The sequence below is a fragment of the Bos indicus x Bos taurus genome, chromosome 28 (genome assembly GCF_003369695.1).
Source record: "Bos indicus x Bos taurus breed Angus x Brahman F1 hybrid chromosome 28, Bos_hybrid_MaternalHap_v2.0, whole genome shotgun sequence".
In the NCBI taxonomy this organism is placed as follows: Eukaryota; Metazoa; Chordata; class Mammalia; order Artiodactyla; family Bovidae; genus Bos; species Bos indicus x Bos taurus.
Genome location: NC_040103.1, coordinates 29,716,269 through 29,739,329, shown reverse-complemented (window position 1 = coordinate 29,739,329; position 23,061 = coordinate 29,716,269). Strand labels below are relative to the sequence as shown.

General features: G+C 52.5%; 1 protein-coding gene across 19 annotated transcripts in view; it reads left to right on the top strand.

The window, feature by feature from the left end:
• The first annotated feature begins 3,432 nt into the window (after window positions 1-3,432).
• Window positions 3,433-23,061, top strand: part of CAMK2G (calcium/calmodulin dependent protein kinase II gamma) — a 55,373-nt gene continuing 35,744 nt past the window's right edge. For 6 of the 19 annotated variants that reach the window (XM_027530272.1, XM_027530275.1, XM_027530267.1 and 3 more), the window contains exons 1-3: window positions 3,436-3,614; window positions 4,969-5,063; window positions 16,052-16,111. In XM_027530272.1, the coding sequence (XP_027386073.1) occupies window positions 3,550-3,614; window positions 4,969-5,063; window positions 16,052-16,111 (220 nt within the window). In that variant the 5' untranslated portion in view covers window positions 3,436-3,549. Of the gene's footprint in view, window positions 3,615-4,968; window positions 5,064-16,051; window positions 16,112-23,061 lie in introns of all 19 variants that reach the window. The other 13 variants (XM_027530274.1, XM_027530277.1, XM_027530268.1 and 10 more) reach the window with 6 other exon arrangements.

Below are 23,061 nucleotides of genomic sequence, written 5' to 3'. Positions count from 1 at the left end.
TGTCATCCCTCTTGCTTTGGTCTCCTACATTGGCAGGCAGGTTCTTTACCACTAGTGCCGCCTGGGAAGCCCCCTCTTGCTTTTAAATACCTCATTTTCATGCCCATCAACAGAGGATTGGTTTAAGAAGATGCGGTATATATAGACAGTGCAATATTACTCAACCTTAAAAAAGAGAATAAAACATTGCCATTTGCAGCAACATAGATGGGCCTAGAGATTATCATACCAAGCGAAATCAAAGACAAATATTGTATGATATCACTTACATGTGGAATCTAAAAAATAATACAAATGAGTTTATTGACAAAACAGAAACAGATTCACAGACACAGAAAACAAATTTATGGTTACCAAAAGAGAAAGGAAGAGCAGAAGGGATAAATTAGGAGTATGGGATCAACAGATACAAACTACTATATGTAAAATAAATAAGCAACAAGGATTTACTGCATAGCACAGGGAACAATATTTGGTAACTTGTAATAATCTATAATGGAAAATAACCAGAAAAAAATATAAAACTGAATCACTTTACTGTTTAATTGACACTCACATATCATTGTAAATCAACCATACTTCAATAAACAGAAACCATTACTTTGAACTGCTCCATTTTCCTCAGCTCAAGAGTAAGTACCTTTATGGGGCAATGGTAAAGAATCCACTTGCCAAGGCAGGAGACACAAGAGATGCGGGTTCAATCCCTGGGTCAGGAAGATCCCCTGGAGTACGAAATGGCAACCGACTCCAGTATTCTTGCCTGGAAAATTCCATGGACAGAGGACTGGTGGGCTACAATCCACGGGGTCACAAAGAGTCAGACATGACGGAACATGTATGTACAAACCCACTCTAAACTTGCCTTCCAAAACTAGGACGGGAAGTGTCTCTCAGTCAGGGGGCAGTCCTTGGTGTAATTTTCAGAGCCTTCAAAAGAAAGATCACCAGAATGACAGAGGGTTCACCTAGTGGGGCCCCTCTGGTGATTATCAGGAAATCCATTTCCTGTGTAATCCTTCCCTGTGCTGTGGGGGATTGAGGGCTGGAGCTGCCCGGGAGACCAACTGCAACGGAACATCACAACTCTTGGACCCCATGGGGTTGCCGTAGATACTGTTGCAGAGGGAGCTGGCAAGCTTGTTATTATTTATATGTATCTGCCCTCTAATTGGCATGCGGTGGCTGGAAGTTGCGTGGGTGCGACAGCAATGGGGATCAAGGAAGGTGTGTGCCAGGGTGTGTTTGTGTGTGCACATGAAGGCATGTATAGTCTCCGAATCGTCAGAGAGGCTGTTGAGAGCAGTGGGAGAAGCGAAGTAGTAGAGCCCTCACCCTCTGTCGAGAACAGGTCAGGTTTGTGATCCTGCTTTTCTGTTTTCCCCTGGGATACCCTAGGGGCCTCCTTAGAAGCCTTGATCTGTGCTTGCTCTGTGAGAAGAAGTGAGATGTCCCTTCATTTTCTCACTCTGCCTTACAGTAATGAATAAAAGTTTCAGCATCTGGAGGTCAGCAACCAAGTTGTCTTGAGAGCTCAGGAAGGACACATTGATGATTAACCACGATGCAGGCCTTGTTTCTGGACTGCAGGCCAGCCTGCACTTCTGCCTTTAAGGTGGATGATTTACTGTCATCCCTGTGTGTAAAATCTCACTGCCCTGCCCCACACTGGCACTTGGAACCAGGCTCTTACCCCTGTGCTTCAAGATAGGAAGTGGCCTTACTCCCCAGCGCCTTACTTCCTGTTGCCCTGGGGAGGGGTGGGGCACGATATTCAGTCACCTCACCCCTTTCCTTCGGCCCTCTGCCCTTCTCCCAGGCAATCTATTAATTCTTTTCCTCTCCCGTTCCCTTAATCACCCCTACTGGGCAGTCTGGTTCTCAAACCAGCTCCAAGGGCTGTTGGGTAAGGAGAGGAGAGGAGCCCTGCCTGAGAGCTTTGCTCCACCCACCCCCTGGGGGAGGAGGCCTGGGAGGCTGGGACACCTCTCAGCCTCTCAGCTGCCTTCTCCAGGCTGGCGAGTTAGCCTGCTGACAATGGAAGCCTGACTCCCAGTGGGCGTCCTGCTGTAATCAAGACTGAACAGCAGCAGTTGGCTGAGCTCTGCCCTGCCCAGTGGGGGCTGGCCTCTAGACTTGGGGGGTACAGCTGCCCAGGCAGGTCAGGAACCTGCCCAGACTGTTTCTCTTCCTCCAAGACAGTTATGTGTCCTGTTCCTACCATCCTCTGACAGTGGAGACAAAGAGATGGTAACTCCCTCTGCCAGCATCCCAAGGAGTCCCTTCATCCCACAAATATTTACTAAGGGTCTGAGGCTGAGTAGAGAGGTGAACAAAGGCAGCCCTGCCCTATTACAATTTACTGGGAAGCCAAATATTAAATAACGAGCACAGTTCTACTTAGGTACCAGGTACTATTCTGAATGCTTTATGTGCTTTAGTCCATTAATACTCAAAACTCTGTGAGGTAGTTAGTTACTATTCTTCCCTATTTTCAGATAAGGTAACTGAAGCACAGATGGACTACTTGACTTGCCCAGTGTCACATAGCTGGTCAGTGAGTCGTCCGGAAACCCAAGTCAAGCAGTCTAACCCGAGTTCACACTTAAGACAGCATGCTCTTGTGTGCTGCCTCTCATACCACTAAACACATCATTATACAATGTGATGAGCCATAAATAAAAACAAAGGGTGCCTGAAGGAAAATGGGATTATTTTCTTCTTGCTTCCACTTGCTCTTCCAGCCCACACTGCACTAAGCCTTTTCTAAGTGGTTCTCACTTCATCCCTTTCTTTGCTGGCCAGAGAGAGAACATTCTCTCATCTCTAAGGCTGGAGTGCAGGAAGGCAGAGTTCCACCTGCATCCTTCGCCCTGGCCTGGTCTCCCTGAACAAACCGTGCCTGAAGGATTTTATCTAATAATGGCCCTGACGCTTACACAAGTCTAGACTGTCAGCTTCCCGAGGGAAGGCTGCTGAGAGCTGGCTCTGCACAGATTGGGGGCGTCTCCCAAGTTTTCAGTGTGACACGGGCGTTTTTGACCTTGGCCCTCTCTCGTCGTGTGAGCCGGACTCGGGGCTTAGGACTCTTACCAGAGGACTCGGTGGTCCAGACCTCTACACGTTCCCAACACATGCATACTTGCACTCACATCCTGAGCACTTGTAGGGTCTGTCCTGGGACAAGCCCACAGGTCAGGAACCTTCTAAACCCCTCCGGGTGGCTGGGGTCTGAGACCCCCACCCCAACCCCGCTTTCGCTCCCCGGTGCCTCCGCCCAGCCCCAGCGGCTCCCCGGGCGGGGCGGGGCCGGTGGCGGGAGGCCCCTCCCCCGGGGCGGTCCGGGGGCCGGGCAGGGGGCCGGCGGGGCTGGGGGCGGGGCGGGCGGGCGGCGCGGGGGTGTCCCTCCCTCCCTCGCTCTCCCCGGTAAAGTCTCGCGGTGCTGCCGGGCTCAGCCCCGTCTCCTCCTCTTGCTCCCTCGGCCGGGCGGCGGTGACTGTGCACCGACGTCGGCGCGGGCTGCACCGCCGCGTCCGCCCGCCCGCCAGCATGGCCACCACCGCCACCTGCACCCGCTTCACCGACGACTACCAGCTCTTCGAGGAGCTCGGCAAGTACGGCTCGTCCGCCGCCAGCCGGGGCCCCCCACACCCTGCCCCTGCCGCCCGGGCGCTATGCGGCTCCTCGCCCCGCCCCCCGGCCCTGCACCGGCCGCTGCAGCGCCCCCTCGGCCCGCCCCACCCCCAGCCTTTCCCGCCAGCCGCCTCCCGGAGCCCCCTGGCCCCCAGCTCCCTGCCCCGCAGCCCCCTCCGCGCCCTGCAGCAGCTGCCCGGGCTGCTGCACCCCGCGCTGCCGCGGGGACTGCAGCCCCCGGAGCGCTCCTGGGCGCCCTCCAGCCCCGCCCCTTCCGCACCCTTCAGGCGCCCCCCCAATCCCAACCCCGCCTGTTTGCTGCCCCCTCCCCACTCCGTTCAAGAGCTCACTCAGCACCCTGTCCCGTGTCCCACGCGCCTGAGACTCAGGACCCTCCCCGGCCCTGCAGCTCCAACCCTGCGGCGGTGCCCGGGTGTGGGGGATGCTTGGTACCCGGCCCCGCCCCCGGCTAGTGCCGCTTCCAGGATCCCAGCCCCGCTGCTGGGCACTGCTGCAGCACCCCCGTCCCCTCCCCCCATCCCTGCAGTGGTCCCGGGAGCCGCGCGCCGCAGCCGCAGCATCCCCCTCCCCTCCGCACTGAGCTGGCCGCTGCACCAGCCCCGGCCCCCCCACCCCCACCCGCGGCGCCGAGCCTGGCCACTGCAGCCCCCGCCCAGCCCGCCCCCCAGGATGTTTCCAGAGCTGGAGAGTGCGAGCCCTCATTGAGGGGTGGGCGGCGTGTAGAGGGAAGTATCATGGGGAAGGGGAGTTGTTGATGTCTGAGACCCACAACTGGATCCTCTCTTTCCCTGCTGTCAGTTGAGCTAGGATGCAGTGGGATGAAGCCGGCTGGGGGGATTTGAGCCTCACCTTCCTCCCCATGGTTGAGGGAGACATGTATTAGGAAGACATATCCTCTTTCTAATCTCTCCTTCCCCTACCCCAACTATTCCTGCTGAGAAAAGGGCAGGGTCTTCCTTTCTCCCGTCTTCTTGGCTGGGACTGCAGGGCTGTCCGTGAGATGCAGCAGGTGTGTGTTTTAAGCATCTCCCACCAGCTCTTGACGCACAGCCTGAGGTTAGGGCTGTTGCTTTACCCAGAACAGATGTGGGTGGGCGTGGGAGTAGCGTGGTCCCCCACCCACATCTGTTGAGCGGCCTGCAGAGGCCACATCCTTCTGCCCCAGGTTGGATGGTGATAGTCACTACACTGGTATGTGTGTGTGATTTTGACTAAAGGTCTGGTGATGGGAGCATCACTGTCTTCAGACCTGAAGTGTGTTTGTGTTGCTCTGCTCTGCTCCGTGTCCCAGTTCTTTCCCCCTTCTCCCTCCAGGGGTGCTTTCTCTGTGGTCCGCAGGTGTGTGAAGAAAACGTCCACGCAAGAGTATGCAGCAAAAATCATCAATACCAAGAAGTTATCTGCTCGGGGTGAGTATTCCCCATCTCAGTCTCTCCCTGGGGTGCCTCCAAGGGCTAGTGTTCTTCTGAAGAAGAACCAGTTGGGGGTTGTGGCTTTAGCTCTTGGAGAAGAGTTGGAATTTCAGGGTGGGTGACATTTGAAGCTAGGCAGAGAATTACATAGGGAACAGATAGAAAAGAATGAAGATGTAAGAGATGTTGATTGCTGCTAGGAGGAGTGGTCCCTGAAGGCTCAAGGGAGTTTGGTTTTTATGGAGGGGGAGGATATTGGGAGTGGTGGGTGGCTAGCTCTTCGTTTGGGGCATTTGGAATCTCTGTGTTTGGGGCAATGGTAGCCACTCCAGGCTTGCACTAGTCTCTGTGCCCCAGTGGTGACTTAAGATGGAAATGCAGTAAGTGAACAGCTCTGACAAACCCAGCCTCCCCCTACCCACCAGGCGGCAGAACAGACTCCCAAGGGAAGGGAATCTGTAAACATCAAGGGAGGCTGCTACTGGCGAGGGCTTCTCGGGAACAAATCCTGCCAGATGAACTTGATTGCTTTTTTGATCAAATTACAAAGTTGGTGGTGCAGCAGCAGATGCAGTCTGTCCTGGGTGGAGGGTGATGCCTCATGGTCTGGAAATCTCAATGGCCTGGTCTGAATATGAGCAGCTGGGCCTCAGGATCTGAAGATTGTGAAGGCCCAGGCCTGAGAGCCTAACTTGTGAGATGCTCCCAAGTGCCTGGGGCTGGGGAGGGTCAGGCCCTGTGCTTCACACCTTGAACCTTCTCTCCCTGCACCCTGTGCTGGGTTCTTGCCAATGTGAAGTCCTCTTCATAGCTGTGGCGAGTAGGGAGGAATGTGGATGGGTCAGGTCATCGAGAGCTGCAAAGTGTAGTCCTGGGACAAAGGTTATAAGACTCAGGAAAGAGTTAAGACTGGGCAATAGAATGCCCTGGAGAAGATGTGGGCCATGACTAGTAATGACCTGGGCATCTCTGGAGTAAGAGATATAATACATGTCTCTAAGCATTGGAGAAGCTGTAAACTTAAGTGGGCTTCTTGTCAGTTATTCTGGGACCTGTTTAGCAGGTCCATGTCCGCCTCCTGGCTGGGAGGACCGCTCTCCATCCCCACAAGCAGGGGTTGACGCGTTGTCTTCCTCCCAGTCCCTGTCTCCTGCTGTTCCTCTACATTGGCTATTAAGTTGACTTATTTGTTTGTTTTCTTTCTCTCTGGGTACCTTGAGTCGGAGGCGATGGTTGCCATAGAGATATGTGGGCAGTCAGATGCCCTCCTCCTTTGGGGAGGGGGGACAGTGCAGTGGTTTGGGCTCTTTGGCAGACATCCTCTGGCCAAGGATGCAGGGTGCAGGAAGGGATGACAGTTTGAGAATGGATACCTCCCCGTACCCACACAGCATAGCCCGTGTGCATCAGTAACGGGGCTGGTGTCTGATGTCTCCAGTTAATGATGCAATGCTTTGCTTTCCCAGTCTCACCGCTGTCCTCTGACCCAGGGGTGAGGGTGGGAGAGACAGCTGCGAGCTGAACTCTAGGGTGAGGAGAGCTGGTGTGGTGACTTTATGGAGTTGCCTGCCTTAGGCTATCTTTTTCTATTCCTTCCTTACCCACCTGAACTTCCCTAACCTGTGCAGTCACGTCCCTTTCCAGGCTTCACCTTCTTTCAACCTTGTCCCATCTTTCCCAGCTGATATCTTTTTTCCCTGCCCAAACTGGATGAGGTTTTATTTCCCTTTGATTTTTTTTCTTCAAGAAGATTCTTGTGTAAGATCATATGCTTCAGGCAGCAACTCCCCCTCTCAAGATGGTTATGCCAAAACTGGGGCTCTGTTGTGTGGCCTGTGTGCCAGGTTAACTTTGGGACAAAGGCCTGGTCCTGGCTGGTAGGTACAGTGCCAAGACTGTTTGGAGATTGAGAGTGGGAGGCTGTTGTCTTGGAGATGGAGGGAGTTGTCCGGGGGTTGCACTGTAGGTGTGGGCGTAGGGGATTTGAGCTCCCGGGGAGGGTTGGGCCAGGGTGCCCACTAGGCTAGTGCCCGTGGGGTTAGTGAGTGAGGGCCGTGGCTTTCCTGCAGCCTCTCAGTTTACGCTGTATATTTTATAAAGGTGCAGCGGCTGGGGCTGGGTTTCACTCATCGCTGTCTGTCTGTCTAGGGCTCCACAGGTGTTGGATTTCTGTGTCTGGGAATGTGGTGGGCCCACCAGGGTCATCCTTGAAGGTCTGAAGGGCGTATGCTGAGTCTCTCTGCCCGTTCCTTTCTTGTTTGTGATTCTCTGTGCTGCAGAGTGAAAGAGAGAGTGTCAGGCTGCTTCTCCTTGTCCTCCGTGGTGAGGTGGCCCAGGAGGCATGGGGAGAGATCCCCTGGTCTTCTGGGGGGTCAGCTCTGGATAAGAACCCTTTTGCTCTGCTGTTTCTTATCATGGTGGCCTCAGGGGCCCATGATGGTGGCTGTGTGACATGGTGGCTGTAGAGAGCTGAGGCGGCTGAGTGTCGAGCACTGTCTTCGTCTGCGGGTCTGTCTGCGTAAAGTCACTGAAAGTCACATAATGTCACTCCATTTGCTTTGGAACAGCAATAGGTGTGGAGTTGGGGCTCTTAAGGGAGCCCGCGATTCCAAGCTTAGCTCTCAGCTAGGCTGAAGGAGGCATTTAAAATAGGCTTGGATGCAGAGCTAGTGGGCCAGGTGATGGCAATGATAAGTCGTTATTTTAAGATTTAAGAGCACCCCCTCCCCCAGGAGCCTGAGCCCTTATGTCTTCTTTTATTTTTAAATCTTCAGATTCCCTTCTTATCTTTATTCATATGCATATAGATTTTCACCTCGTGGAACATAACATTTCATATCCCACTCTCTTGCTTATATCCAAACCATTTCTCATATTGCTACAGTTGAAGGGCAAATGGTCCTTTCTTTTTTCTACGTAGTTTAGGATTTATCCTTGGAGCAGTTTACATCATACGAAATTTCTCTATTTGGACCATTTATCTGAATTCCAGTTGCTTTCACTGGGAAGGGATGCTTAGCCTAACTAAGAGGTGCTATGGGAAGCAATATTATGAAATCTGTTAACAGCACTTGCCTTGTTTGTTTATTTATTTAATCTGTATACCCCATGTGAAGAAATTTCTATTGAAGTTAAATGTAAGCAAAAGCCTTCCCCTTCCCCAGGACCTGGGAGGTAAGGATGGGAATCATATCTGTTTCTTTACATATATGATTGATACATATTAATACAGGGGCCTGATACATATTGATAGAACAAAGTGCCTGATACATACTGAGCCTCCTATACAGGTTGAATGAATGGACTGTGTAACCAGCCAGATTGCCTTTTGGCTTTGGCTCTCAGGAAACTCATAGCCAAGTTGCTGGAACCCTTGTATCCTGATACTGGCTTGGGTTCTCTCTGATCCGTGGACCAGGCTGTAGTCCTGACACAACTGTAGGAGAGAACAGATGAAGTTAAAGACTTGTGCTTGGGGAAAAAGACAAGTGGGAGATATAGGAAGATATTGCAGCTTATCATCTTCCTTCCCTGTCATAAACGGCCTTTTAGGGCAATGTCAGGACTTCCTCTAAACAGCAGTTTTCAATTTTAGTGTGCAAGAGGATCACCTTGAAGACTGGTTAAGAATGCAGATTCCTGGGCTCTATTCAGAGATTCTACTTTGGGAGGTCTGGGGTGGAGTCTCAGAATCTACACTTTTAACAAGTGCCTTAGTGGATTTCATGCAGGTGGGCACTGAGCCACACATTTAAGAAATGCTGTCTAAAAAGCGACAGCCGTGACAGTTGCTCTTGCCATGCTCTTTGATATTTACCAGACACACCTTGGCCCAGCCTTCTCCAGGTGGTGTCTCTACTGCTCTGTGACCATCTGTGCACACGGGCTGTTCTGTGATTAGGGGCCTCTTCTGAGCCCCCAGATTGGGGTGTCAGTTCGCGTCCGAGGTTGTGGCAAGCTGAGTGGCTGTAATTGTGGCATGTTGGCCACCAGAAGGGCAAAGGCTGTGCCTTTCTTGGTCCAGCTGGCCCTGGGGACTGAAATAGGATCCCCCCGGGTGGTGCCAGCTGCAAGTCTCCACCCCCTTGGTGTTGGCCTGAGTAGCCCCCATGACATTTGTGTCCCCTGTGGTATCTCCAAGTGAGACTTTCCTGTTTAAGGATGAAGAGAGGGGAGGGTGATGCAGCGGTGAGTGGGGCGGGAGGAAGAGAGATCTATACAGCACTGGAACGCTGGAATTCCAGGACTTGAAGCAGTTAAGGAGGTTAGATCCAAAACGGCGCTTTCCTCTTGAGGATAAAACAGACCAATTTCTGTGGACAGAGAAGTGAGCATCCTGTGTAGAGGTGACTGAGCTCCTCTGACTCTCCCCGCTGGATGAGGAAACAGCCTGGAGGCCCCTTCTTCATGCTAAGGGTCGGTTTCATCATCCAGCCATGCTGTGAGCTGTGTGATTTAGCTCCTACAACACTGGCCTGCCGTCCTGCCCACCTGCCCCTTCCCAGAGTGATTTTGGGTGCTAGCATCATAGAGTGGTGATGCAGGTTGAAAGGGGCCCCATTCTGTAGGAGAAGCCCCTGCTTGCTTCCTGCTGCTTGCTCTGGGCCTTGTCAGGAGCTGTGCTCCAAGCTTTGAGGCTGTGCTGAAACCCTAGAGGTGAGTGGCTGACCCCATTCTCTGCGGAGGCTGGAGGCAGAGAAGGGGTGGAGTGGGTGTGACCAGCTCTTGCCCCATCTCTGAGCGTGCTGTGCTCTGGACAGCCTTGGCAGGCTGACAAGGGCCTGATCCCATGGGTGCCAAAAGGGTGGTGACAGGAAGAGATGGGCACTTTGCACCTTTCGAGTACCTCTCGGCAGAAGCCCTTTGTCTTCTGTCCATGGGCCAGGCAGATCTCCTTTACAGCCGTGGGGAAACCAGAACGCAAAAGACTGGTTTGTTTGTTTTGAGCTGTAGGCATGCCAGTGATATTGCCAGTGCTCAGATCCCAGCATCTTTAAGCAGTGTGGTCATCATTTACCCTTTGGCTCTTCCCTTTAAAATACAGATTCTGGATATTTTGTTTCTGTGCTAAATCCTGATAGATCACCTCCACACCTCTCCATCTAGACCCAGAGCTCTGAGCCCAGTGAAGCAGATCCCTCCCTTCCACTGACTAGGTCTCGCTCTCGTCTGAACATACCTCTGTGGGTAGAGACCGCTCTATGGTAGGGATGTTTCCAGCCACTTCCCCCCCAAACGCCACCTCTACTTCCTGGGCCCTATCAGCAGCAACTTCCCATCTGCTCCCCTCTTCTCTCCTCCTTCTCTTTCCCCTCCCCCAGCTTGCTGCTGCCCTGGGAGGAGCTATTTTTAGGGGCTGCTTCCTGGGATGTTTTACTTGGGGCTGGTTACCATGAAGGAAATGTCACCAAAACAGTGGGCATAGGCTGCAGGCACCCAGAGCCCTGCTGGGGGCACGAAGAGCTCAGTGGCTGACCCTGTTCTGGCCTTCAGAGTGTCCAGAGGCAGAGCCTTGCCTTCTTGGGGCTTGCTAGTGACCCCATGGGGATTTTCTCTGTCCAAGCTGGTTTGGGAAGACTTTCACTATGGGCCTCTTCTTGGAGCCTCTCTCCTTGTTCTCCTTAGTTAAAGCTTTTCTTGTCTTAAGATCCAAAGACCAGAGTAAGGCTCAGGTCTTCGTGCCACCCAGTTAAAACTGCTTGATTTAGGGCTGACGAGAAGGGAAGGACACCAGTTCAAAGGACAGAGCCTTGGGGGTTCACATGGGGACTTTTCAGGCCCCACTGGGCTGTTTTCACAGCCCTCAGCTAGTCCCCAGGTATATGGATATGAAGGAATTAGAAGCTGTGGCCCCTGCTCTTATGTGATACACAGACTTTTGCTCTTAATTGGGGACTTTGCACCTTTAGAGTGAGATTCAAAGAGGAAGGGCTGTGGCATCACAATGTCAGGGTGAGGTCAATGGGATTGTAGCTTGGGATTCCCAAGGCTAGGGGCTGTTTATAAGCAGCTGGGGAATGTGGATTATGACACCAAATCCCTGTGCTGCCCTTGTTTCTACTCCTCCGAGCGATGCCTCAGAGGGCCAGAAGGGGGAAGCAAGAGGAGACGCCCACACAGAGCATCTGAACTGGGTGGGCTGTGGGAAGCTTTTCCTGATCCACGCTGGGACCACAGGCACAGACCTTCGAAATAACTCCGAAAAGTCGAGGATGTCATTGAGATCAGAACTTGGGGAGGGTCCCCCTAGCCAGAGCAGGGCTCTGTGTCTTTTCCCGCTTAGAGTGGGCTGTATGTTTAGATGTCAGCAGGATCTTAGTTGAAGTCCATGCTAGCGTTCATGGTTTTAGAGACGTCACTGAATCAGCCCGTGTGTTTCTGCAGGGCTGTGGAGAACCTGGCTGGCTCTCCCTGCGCTCCATCCTGCTGGGGCAGGAGTGTGAGTTTGGAGTAGGCATCATCCCTCGGGGTGCTAGGGGAGAGGTGTTTCGAGGTCTCCTCACTGTCTGCTTCCTCTGCTCTGTATCTGGTCACGCCTTTGCTTCCTTCTCTTCAAGGGTATTCAGCCTTTGTGGTGCCCTGACCCCAGTCTTAAGCTCTTGTTCAGAAGGCGGGGGAGGCAAGGGATCCTGGTGTCCAGGGCCTGGCCCTCACCTGAGGGTGCTATCAGGACGGCCTGAAGGGGGATCTTGATAACGGCCGCTTCTGCTTTCTGCTCCTGTTACCACCTAGCTCTTGAGGGGGAAATCCTTGCAGAGGGCTGTGGTTGGAGCTGGGCTGAAGGCCGGCAGGGGTGGGTCTCTCCATGGCAGTAGCACACAGGCAGGCAGGAAGTGGCCCTGTGCAAAAGCGGGAAGTGGCTGTTGTCAAACAGGAAGGGGGGGCTGGGCCGTGTGAAGGGGTGGGGACGAGCCCAGTCGAAAGGTGGGTGGGAAGAGGGTCAGCCTTGAAGAAGGTCTGGGCTGTTCTCTAGGAACAGAGCTCAGCGGTCACTGGAAGGAGGGGTGTCTCAAGGGAGAAGGCCGCCTTCGTGACGGGAGCAGTGGCTGATGTGTTAGCACCTTGGGATGTCAAGCCAGGGCCTGGACCTACCACTGTGGACCAGGCCAGGTCAGTGGCCTTAGCCCTTCGGGACTTGGGGATTCTGAGTTTCGGACTTCCCTGGTAGCTCAGTTGATAAAGAATCCGCCTACAATGTGGGAGACCTCAGTTTGATCCCTGGGTTGGGAAGATCCCCTGGAGGAGGGCATGGCAGCGCACTCCAGTATTCTTGCCTGGAGAATCCCCGTGGACAGAGAAGCCTGGTGGGCTGCAGTCCATGGGGTCACAAAGAGTCAGACATGACTGAGTGACTAAGCACAGCATAGCATGCTGAGTTTATAGGACAAACCCTGCAGCTGGAGAAGATGCTCTGCAAACCTGACTTGTTCCTGAAACATTGCTGCTGCTTGTACGGAGCCCTGTGCTTCTTCCCAGACACACAGTGGAGAACAGGACAGGAAGTGAGGGGGAAAGGGATGGGAGACAGCAGCTGCAGAGGTTGGGGTGCTGGCCGCCTGAGCGAGGATCCTCCTGAGGAGCAGGGAGAGCGTGGTAGGCAGAAACCACACGGCTCATTGAGCAGAGTTTCAGGATGGCAGGGTGCCACAGCCCGTAAGGCTGGGGCCGAGGATGACCAGGGCTCCCACAGACAGTGGCTTTAACTGGGCCGTCCTCTCTCGGAGGTTACCCTGCTGGTAGCCTTCCCCTGCAGGCTGAAGACACCAATGGGCCCCACCCAAATGGGAGGCCTGTTATGGGGCCAGGTCGAGGGCTTGGTTAGTGTTCCAAGACCCCATGACTGCCCAGGCTGATGGAGAGTGGGTCCAACTCTCTCCTGTCTCTGGTGATGGCCGTGGGCACAGGCCCAGCCTGGGAGACCTCGTCTGTCTTACTGCTGGACCCTTGCAAAGGAGGCTCTCCCTGAGTGCCAGGCACTCTGCGGAGCATTTACCCAAAAACATCATTTAAGCCACAGATACCCCTGCCTTCATTTTAGAAGTGAGGAAACTTTTTCCCAAGCTATGTACCTGGCTCGCTCTGTCACCTCCGTTCCATCACATGTCACTCTGTGCCGAGGCTGTCCTTGACCATGCAGTTTAAGTGTGCACTCTCCCACTGCCCTGCTTTATTTTTCTTTATTGCACTTGCCATGACATCTAACATGCCATCCAGTTCTTACGGACTGTCCCCTGACCAAGCTCCACTAGCGTATCAGCTTGCTGAGGGTGGGGACTGTTGTCTGTTCTGTTCACTGCTGCATCCCCAGCATCTGAAACAGCACCTGTCGCATAGTAGGCCTCAGTAAGTATATTCTGAATGAATAAATGAGTCTCAGATGGGTTTGGGACTCACAGCTCTAGGACTCCATCTGGGGCTGTCTGACTCAAAACCAGTGGGTTAATAGCCAGACTCCATGACTGAGGGTCAGACCAAGGACCACGGCACAGCCTGGGGTTCAAAGAAGACTTGTGCAGAATGTGGTACTCAGCTCCGTGGAGTTAGGGTCAAACTGCGTGACTGTCTAGGACCCTCTGGACCCTGGGCAGCTCCTTCGAGGAGCTGGGCGTGTGACTGTCTCTTCTCTTCCCACTCTGAGTCACTGATAAAGCCAGAGCTCCCTTATTTTTAGTGCCGTTGCTGTTGTGGAACTGGAACCATTAGCCAGTAAGAGACTTAAGGGAGGAGATAAACATTAATCTTCTGGGCCTTCCCCTCAGCTGCCACCTCCGCATCGCAAGATACTGCTCTCCTGCACCTGCCCGGGCAGCCCAGCCCGAGAGTTGCGGGTTGGAGGGTGTGAGGTGAGTGGTGAGAGAGAGGGCTGGGGGGTCTTCAGCTTTAGTGGCTTGCTTGGTACCACCATCCCACGACCAGGGCTGGGGAGGAAGGTGGGGTTGCCCTGACATCCCCCAGTCAGGGCTGGAAGAAGCAAGCCCCCTGTCACCAGGCAAGGCTAGTGCCGCTTCCTCAACTGCGCTGCCTTCTGGAGGTCCCGGCCCCGAGGGGTCGCAGGCAGTGTGGGACTACCTGGGGCTTTCTTGGCTGCATCCCGGTCAGTCACCATACCGAACTCAAGGGTGGGACAGAAGGCCTGACCCAGATCTATGGGCAGCTGGGATAGATTAGCTGGGCAGCAGGAACTAATCTCTGCCTGCCCCTACCTCCTTCTTCCACAGAGCAGAGCCATCCCTAGAGGGAACGTTTAGGATAGAGCTGAGGGTGCTTGGTGAGACAGTAAATATGAGTTCCTTCTCGTCTGTAATCCGTATGTTATCTCAGGCAGGCCTGGGTTTGAATTCACACTTCTCTCCCATTCCTGCTATAGGACCTTGGGTGAATTATTTAACTTCTCTGGGCCTGTTTTATCATCTGTGAAATGCGGACAGTCAGTGTCCTGCCTGGTAGGATGGTTGTGAGGGTCATGGGAGGCTTTACAGAGGCTCTTTGCTGTTTAGGTAGAGGTGGGGTGGGCACAAGCCACTACCAAGGGACTCAGGACTCGCTTGGCAGGTATGGAAGGGACAGTACCCGCCTAGACCTGTTGGAGTTGGGGTGAACTGGACTGTGCCCCTAAAGTCTGGTGTCTTGACTTGATGCTCTCATTTTTCCTGATCCTGTCATCATAGCACAGCGATGGAGAAAGAGGGCTCTAGGCTCAGACCACCTGCCTCTGGTGCCTGTTTGTGTGACCTTGGGCAGGTTACTTGAAACTTTTAAGTCTCAGTTTCCTCCTTTGCAATGTAACTGAGCTAATCAGATCCTCCGTTTCACTGGGTTTCTGTGAGGATGAAATAAGATTGTCTGTGCCTCTGCCCAGCGTATAGTAAATACTTAATAAAGAATAGTTTTTACTAGTACTGTCAATGTTATTGATAAACCATTATTAAGCCTCTGATGTGGAAGGAACTCTAGGAAGCATCACACAGGGAGGTGCCACTCTGAAGAGCTTGTGACCGAAAGATACGTGATTTAAATGTGTGATGTGAGAATTATAAGAGGTGCTGTGGGAGACAGAGCTGGGTCATGAGGAGAGAAGTCACAGTCTACTGGGAGGAACAGGGAAGACTTTGTGAAGGAGGTGGTTTTGTGGAGTTCAGCAAGTAGAGATGGGGGTAGAGTGGCTGGGGCTTCTAGGCTACCTTGTTTTAAGCAGTAGCAGCCTCTCTTTCTGTGCCTGGAGCTCTGCCTTCCTCTGGAAGGAATCAGCTACCACATCTTGCTTAGATTTGTGGGCTCTTGGATTCTGGTCATTTCACCAAAGCAGCGTGACCCCAGAACATGCATGGCAATAGGCCAGAGCTCCCAGCAGTGGGCAGCCAAGCGGGTCCTGGGAAGAAGCAGGATTTCTGCAAAATGGGCATCGTAATACTACCAACCTCCAAGAGTTGTTTTGAGACTAAATTAAAAGATGTATCTGCCTGGTGTAGAAGTAAGCACTCAATAAACATTAGCTTTTTTTTTTTTTCAAATTATCAGTCTCCATTGTCAGCATGGTTATGTTTCAGGATTGCCATGAAGACTGCATTAGAGAATATATGCAAAACTCCTAGCACAATATATGTTCATGTAGTAGGTGTTCAATGAAACTTAGCCATTATTATTAGTATTTTCAACAAGGAAGAAATTCTGGACACCCTGGCCCAGTAAAATCCCTGCTGTGGTGGGAAGAGCACCAGAGTTTTAAGACTTGGATTCAAATCCTGGCTCTGCCGCTCACTAGCTTGGGAAGCTTTCCTAAGACACTGCTTCATGGCAAAAGGTTGTCATTAATACCTGTCTCCAGAATTGCTGTGACCTGCTATGTTAATTCAGCAAATTGTTTAAAAAAAAAATAAAGAAGAGGGCCATAGTAGGTGCCTAAGAATTGAAGGCATATGAATAGCCAAGTGGCCGCAAATAGAATGGATGTCTGATAGCTTTCGTTTTCTCTCTTCCACTTTTAGATCACCAGAAACTAGAACGTGAGGCCCGGATATGCCGACTTTTGAAACATCCAAACATCGGTAAGTGCCCTTATATAGAGCATGTCTTGGGCATTTTGTAGAAGGTGGCGAGAACAGAGATCCACTGTTTTTGTGTGGGGAACCACTTCTGTCCCTGGGCGTCTGCCTGGTGCCTTTTTTTACCCAAGCAGGATCGCAGCTTGGAATTCTGGGGTGTTCTAGTTTAGAGACCTGAGCGTCTCCCTTCCTGTGGTGCCATCTCAGCGCTGGGAGTGAGGCATCGGAATGTGTTTCAGGCTCCCTTTCTTCCCCTCTCCTTCCGTCTCTGGGCTGAGGGCTGGGTCTTCGGCGTGTGAGGCTCGGGGCGAGTGGCCTGCCAGCGCCCCTCGCCGGGGGCCTTCCGCGGCCATCAGCAAAGGGTCTGCACTTTGTTTCTGGCCTTGAAAGAGTTTTGTTCCTTGCTGCGGTGTCCTGTGCACTCTGGGGGTTTCCATGGCGCTCCCATTCGTATTCCCCGGAGCCAGGAAAGCAAGCTGCCCACCCGCCTGGCTTCCCTGAAGCAGGGGTGGCAGGAGCCACTCGGCTGGAGAAGGAGAAAAAATTAAGAGGATTTCTCCCGCTCCCACCCTGACTCGGGGGACAAGAGCACATTGTTGGTTGTTCTAAAGCCTGAGGAGGTTTGCCTGCCACAACCCACTCTGGCTCAGTTTTACATTGTTCAGCTGAAGTAGTCTTTGCCAAAAGCGTTGGCCCCGATTTGGTGCTTCTCTCGGAGGGGACAGAAACTGGGCTGGCTTCAGCGTCTGAGCAGAAACCCGAGGCTTGACTTGAGGTGGAAAAGCAGGGAACATCTCCTAGGTTTTCCCTGAAAGCTCCAATTATCACAAAGGACAGTGAGTTTCTATGCTCGTCAGTTCAGTTCAGTTCAGTTACTCAGTCGTGCCCAACTCTTTGTGACCCCATGAATCACAGCACGCCAGGCCTCCCTGTCCATCACCATCTCCTGCAGGCATGGCCTAAATATTAGGGGTGCTCCAGAGGCTGCCTACTCTGCTGGGTTGGTAGCCACGACTGTGAGGTGACTTGCTGAAGTTCAGTGCCCCCTCCTGAGCTACTCAGCCTCCAGCTTCACAGGCCTAGGACTGGAATTTTCACCATGAGCTCTGACACGGGAGAGTGGGGTCGTACTCCAGCCCGAGGGGAAGGGAGCGTTGAGGTAACCAGAACTGAAGCCACGCACAGCTTTATAGATGGCAATCAGCAGCTTGGCTTACACGCGACACAGATTGGCGTAGCTGGTACTCAGTTCTGCCTGGTGCCGTCTTGCACGAAGCCAGCCCCTCTCAGCCCACGAGTCCTGGGCTGGGAACCTCTGAGCTCTCTGAAGTTCAACCCTCACCTGAAAACACCATGGTGGGGACCAAATTGTCGCCTTGGGTAGGAGAGAAACGACGAGAGAAACAGCTAAAACAGCAGTCACCAACTCAGGCATGTTTTGTTTGGCTGGCTTAGTGGTTTAAAAATATTTTTATTATTTGCCAGTATTTTAAAATGAGATTTCACATTAAAAAAAAAAAATTCTATTTCCCAATCTTTCAAATCAGAAGATTTGGCTCTGCTGAGCCCACATCCATGCCTGGCCAGAATCAGCTGGACCTGGGCAGTGACTGCCCCCTTAGCCTGCTGGCCACTGTCTATGCTGTTAACTTTCTACTGCTTACCTGGTCCCTCTGGGCTTTACGAGCTTGTCACTCTGAGCTAGCAGTGGCAGAACAGGAGAAAAAAAGCTGGTGGGTGACTAAAGCCATCCGCAAGCACAGAAGCATTTTGGTGTTCCAGTCCCAGGTCTCAGGGTCTGAGGACAACTTCCTTTCCTTACACCCCAAGTGACCAACTCATAGAGCAACGATGAATTGCCTGCCTGGAGGGAGGGGAGAACAAAGGGTGGGGTCCATGGTGCAGGAGGTGGAACCATGTCCTCATTACCTGCAACATGGGTGTGATTGACCACAGAAGGGTCAGAGTGGGACAAAGACAATTGAGAACCAACCAGGAAGTACAGAACTGGAATTCTAGCTGGAAAATACTCCAGCCTTCTTTTACTGTGCTTTTGAAAATTAGATATATACTTTTGAACCTTTTAGACTTGGTTTGGTAGCCCCTTCTTCTTTAACCACCAGTCCCCAGCTCAGAATCAAGGCAGATGGAGGGACTGTCTCCCCCAGCCATCTGCTCTGCTAGGGAGACAGCAAAACTCAGGGAAGACCAGGCAAGGCTCTCTCCCTTTGTCAGTGTCTCATTGCCTAGAACTGTGCTTTCATTTCATGATTGCTCCCAGACCCTGGGGGCCTTGGTCTGAGGCCCTATTTGGGGTCAAGGGAAGGGAGAAGGAAGGGTGAGTAGTCAGGACTATGTCCTGGGAGAATGATCTGGCCAGGCTGTCCGTCCTCCAGTGGGAACCGGGACTCCTAGAGATGAGGGAGCTGTGGGTCCAGGAGATGGGGGTTGCCATGGATCTTGACCTGGCTTGTGGCAGAAGAGGAGCCCATTTTGTCCGCTTAATTCGCTGTCCCTCTTCTCTCTCCACTGCTCCATCCTTCAGAGCGGTGGCCCTTTTGGCTTTAGCTGCTAATTGCATCCCACAGGGATACTAGTGGATCAGCCCAAGAGTGGTGCAGAGGTGAGGAAGCAGAGAGCACGTGGTCCACCCCTGATCGTTGTCAGACTCACCGGCACTTGCATTCAGAAGGGTATTTGGTACAAGGAGCCAGGCACCCCCAGTTTTTTCTCTTAATAGATACTCTACCCCAGGAGTTGACAGTCTGTGGGAAGAGTGGCCCCTAATGTAAAGCATGGTCTCTGGGTGATAATGCTGTGTCAGTGTAGGTTCGTCAGTTGTGATGAGCTTGCTTCTTTTGAGATGGTGATAGTGGGAGAGGCTGTGCGTGTGTGGGGACAGCGGGTAGGTGGGAGCTCTCTGTGCTTGCCGCTCAGTTTTGCTATGAACCCAAAATTGTTTTAAAAGATAAAGTCTTTTTTTAAAAAAAGCCTGTTGGTTTTGAGGCATACTGCAGAACCTAAAAGAGCCCTGGGAGAGTGGCCAGAGGTGAGAGTTGAGAGGAAGAAACGGCAGTAGTGCTGACCGTCTAGAGTCTGAATGAAGTGTCTTCTGCCTGTGATCTGCTTGCTCCCTGCTCTGAATTCCTCTAATGAATAGACTCTGTCTTCCTTCGTGCTGAGCTGCCCCAGCAGTTTCGATCACAGCCTAGCATTGTGGTTTAGAGCAGTACTTCTCAAACTTTCATGTGCTTGTGAATCACCTAGGGATCGTGTTAAAATTCAGATTCTGATTCAGTAGGTCTGGGGTGGACCTGAGCTGCCCCACGTCTCCAGGTGAAGCTCCTGCTGCTGGTTCAGCATGCGGAGAAGCAAAGGTCTGTGGCCTTGGTATCCAGTCCTCTGGGTCTGAATCTGGGGTTTGCTGGGCAGCTGTGACCCCTGGCCCATGATTTTACTTACCCGTGCCTCCGTTTTGTCATCTATGCCTCCTAATGGAGTTCTGAGAAGGTTGAGCAAGTGAACGAGTCCTAAGAAATAAATGGACATAATGAAACTGGAGATTCCAGCTCCCAGAAGTAGTCCCTCCAGCCCCAACTCAGTTCACACATGTTTTTCAAGCCTGGCTGCCTTTTACGTTGGGCCCAGGCCACACACAGCTAATAAATAGTAAGTGTAGCAATAACAGTTGCAAAGAAAGAGATGGAAATGTTGGAGCATAGGCAAGCAGCTCGGAGATCGTGCCCACCTGCTCCTTCCTGGAGGGCAGCCTTTACTCCCCTGCCAGCCCCCTGGGATGACACGACCTCCTCCCCCGCCCTGTATTTTCATGGGCATGAACAGTGATACTTTGTCAGTGCTTTTTTGACCAAAGTTTGTTAGTTAAAATGTGGCATACTGTCGGGTGGTTTTTAAAGAATTGGAAATAGCCACAAGATTTGGGTTGTGGCTTTGTCAGTACATGAAGGTATAAGACACTGAGTATGTTGTTTTTGGCCTGTTCTTCCTTCCACAGTTTGTAAAGAACAATAACTAGGTTTACGACTGTAATGCAGCAAATGCTTCATGCTTCTTTTCCCAGATCTTCCTGTCCAGGGTTGGTCTGGTTCTCTTGGCCTCCATACCCTCTCATGACTATGGAATGGCCTGGGTATTGGATTTTTTTCCCCCCATACATCCTTTACTTCTCCCCAACAGCCCCTAATGCTTGGTTATGTATTTGTATAAGTGCTTCTTTAAAGCCCGTCCCCCCTGAAGCTGCTGGGTCTCTCTTGTTCACAGCTGCGTCCATGGCATGAGCAGCCACGCCTGCTTCAGGGAGGCTGCCACAGGGACATCGTTGAGCAAGTCAGAATGGCCAGGGCTAAGAGGGACAGGTTAGAGCTCCTTTGCCCAGGAGGATGGAGAAAGTGACTCCCTCCGGGCAGTTCTACAAAATTAGGGATCTTAATATTGGCCTGCTTTGGCCTCAAGTCTCAGCTCTGCCACTCAGTGTAACTTTGGGTGGGTTTCTTTTGGAGCCTCTGCTTCCTGTCCTGTTACACAGACGTTAATAGAAGTACCTACACCACAGAGCTAATGCAAGGGTTCAATCAAATAACATGTGTAAAGCTCTTGGCATAATGCCTGGCACATTGAAACAGCTCAACTAAGTGTTAGGTATTATCATTTGGATCTTTATTATTGCGAATCTGCTAGGTTGGCACTTAGAGTGGTGCAATCAAGTTTCTCCTCTTGTTCTCAGCCCCCTGTTCATTTTCTCTACAAATGGAAAGAGAAAGATAGCAGTCTTGCTCAGTGGTGGAGCCTTCCACACCTGTCCCTCCTTGCCTTGGCCGTGCCTGGCCCTGGGACACACATCAAAGCGGAGCTCTGGGCTGGGCGGCCTGGGAGGACTAGTCTTCCCTCGCTGCTCTGCTCAGCTGACTCTCCTCCCCGGCTCCTCACACCTGGACTCTGTGTGTGGTCTTCCTGGGGAAGGGCAAGTGCCGATGACTCCCTGTCTGGGCAGAGGCATGGGTGCCTGCCCTTTTTGCCCTTCTGGGCTCGGGGCAGGGGGTGGGGTGTGTGGGTCTGGGATCAGGGGTCCTGGGGAAGATAGCCAGTGCCAGGACTCCCCTGGGAGTCACTGTTAGCATCGTGCCTGCTGCCCTGTTAGTGCCTCCTGCCGCTGCTGTTAGTCACCTCCCTAATGAAGCTGGTCTTTAGCTTCTGGGACAGCTGATTTCCAGGGGATTATTTGTATTACACACTTTAATGCGTTTTAATAGCAAATTTTTAATTAAATGGAAAGTCCTTTTGGAAGCAAGGGAGCAGCAGCTGCAGCAGGGCTCAGCGTGAGCCACCCATTCCGGCCAGAGAAGCGCAAGTCAGGAGTGAGCCACCCATTCCGACCAAAGAAGCGCAAGTCAGGATCGGGGGTGGCAGGGCTTTGGGGGAGCTCGCCTGAGCGCGCCTGGGTTAGTGAGGGGAGAGGGGAGGCAGGGGTCTGGCTGTAGCTTCTTCATTCTGTCACCCACAGGCCTAGAGAAGTATGAACTTGTTCGCCCAAGTACAGGAGAGAATCATTTGAGGAGGAGGGATCTTAGGAGTACCACCCGCCTTTGATTCCGTTGGGAAATCGCAGAAGTACTGAGTTCTGGTGGAATTTTGAGGTTGAGTAACCAGATCAGATCTAATAAGGTCGGCAGTATGAAGCATAAACAATTGCTGGGCCCTGGTTCTCGCCCTGGCAGGCCCGAATCCTCATTTGTCAAGTGAGGAACAGCACAGGGCTCCAGTGATGGCTGAGGGCCTGGATTTTACATTCAGCCCATCTTGCTGTGGGGCAAGGGGAGGTAGGGAAGTGCCTCAGTCCTGAGGAGACGCCCTCACACTGGAAATGGAAGGTATCATTCGAGCTGGTGGGGCCTGACACACAAGAGATTTCTTTGTATCTAAGAGCTTCACTGGTCGGTTTGGTGTCAGGCCATTCCTGAAGTGAGGAGCTCCTGGAACTGTGTGAAGGTCAAACAGAGGGAGCCCTTTGGGACACAGGCTCTCCATCAGGCGAGTGCAGGTGAGGGAAGGGACCAAGCAGGAGGGTTGATCAGAGCAGACATGCGTTTGCATTAGAATGATGCTGAGGGGGGCGGTTGGCATTTAACCCCCTGAGGTGGCTTTGTGGGCAGAAGCTTGAAGAGGAGACCTCAGCAGCATCAGGTTGGGCTCTTGCCCAGGAGCTCTGGAGGCTGTGAGTGGGAAGAGATTCTGCTCACCAGCCTTTTCTTTCGCTTTTACTGCAGCTCCATGCAGTAGCCTCCCGTACCCATCTTGTGGGCACATTCGTGAGTGGTTTCTCTCCAGGCTCCGCTGCTTTGTCGCCTCGGTGTGTGGGCTCCTCCACATTTCTTGTAGGAAACAGTGGTATAAACCAGTCTTTGGAGTCAGAAAGAGCTGGGTTTACATTTGGGCCCACCAGATCTTTGGCCTTCGGCAAGAAATTCTATGCCTTTGAGCCTCCATTGTCCTCATCTGTGGAATGGGAGTAATACGTATCTCGGAGTGGTCATCAGGAATAATAAACTCCTTGAAGTAGACACCATGTCCTTCCTAAATCCTACCATCTACCACACACAGCACTCGATACATACTTGTAGCTTAAGTAATGTATGCAAAGACCCTAACTCAAGGCCTGGCATGAAGTCAGCACTTAATAAATGGTTATTGTCGTTGCCTGAATCTGTGTGTTGCCTGCTGGGCTGTGCCTTTCCCACTTCTTCCCCTCCCCCCAGTTCTTCTGCTCCCATTTACTCCAGGGTCTCCCATCTTGCCTTTCTCTGTCCCTCTGCGGTCTGCATCCCTAGGTGCTTCTTGCTCTGCACTGCACCCTCACACATCACCCTCACACGTCACATCCCAGGACCACCTTCGCTGGGACCAGCCCCTCTCAGAAGAAGGTTTCTGCTTTTCTC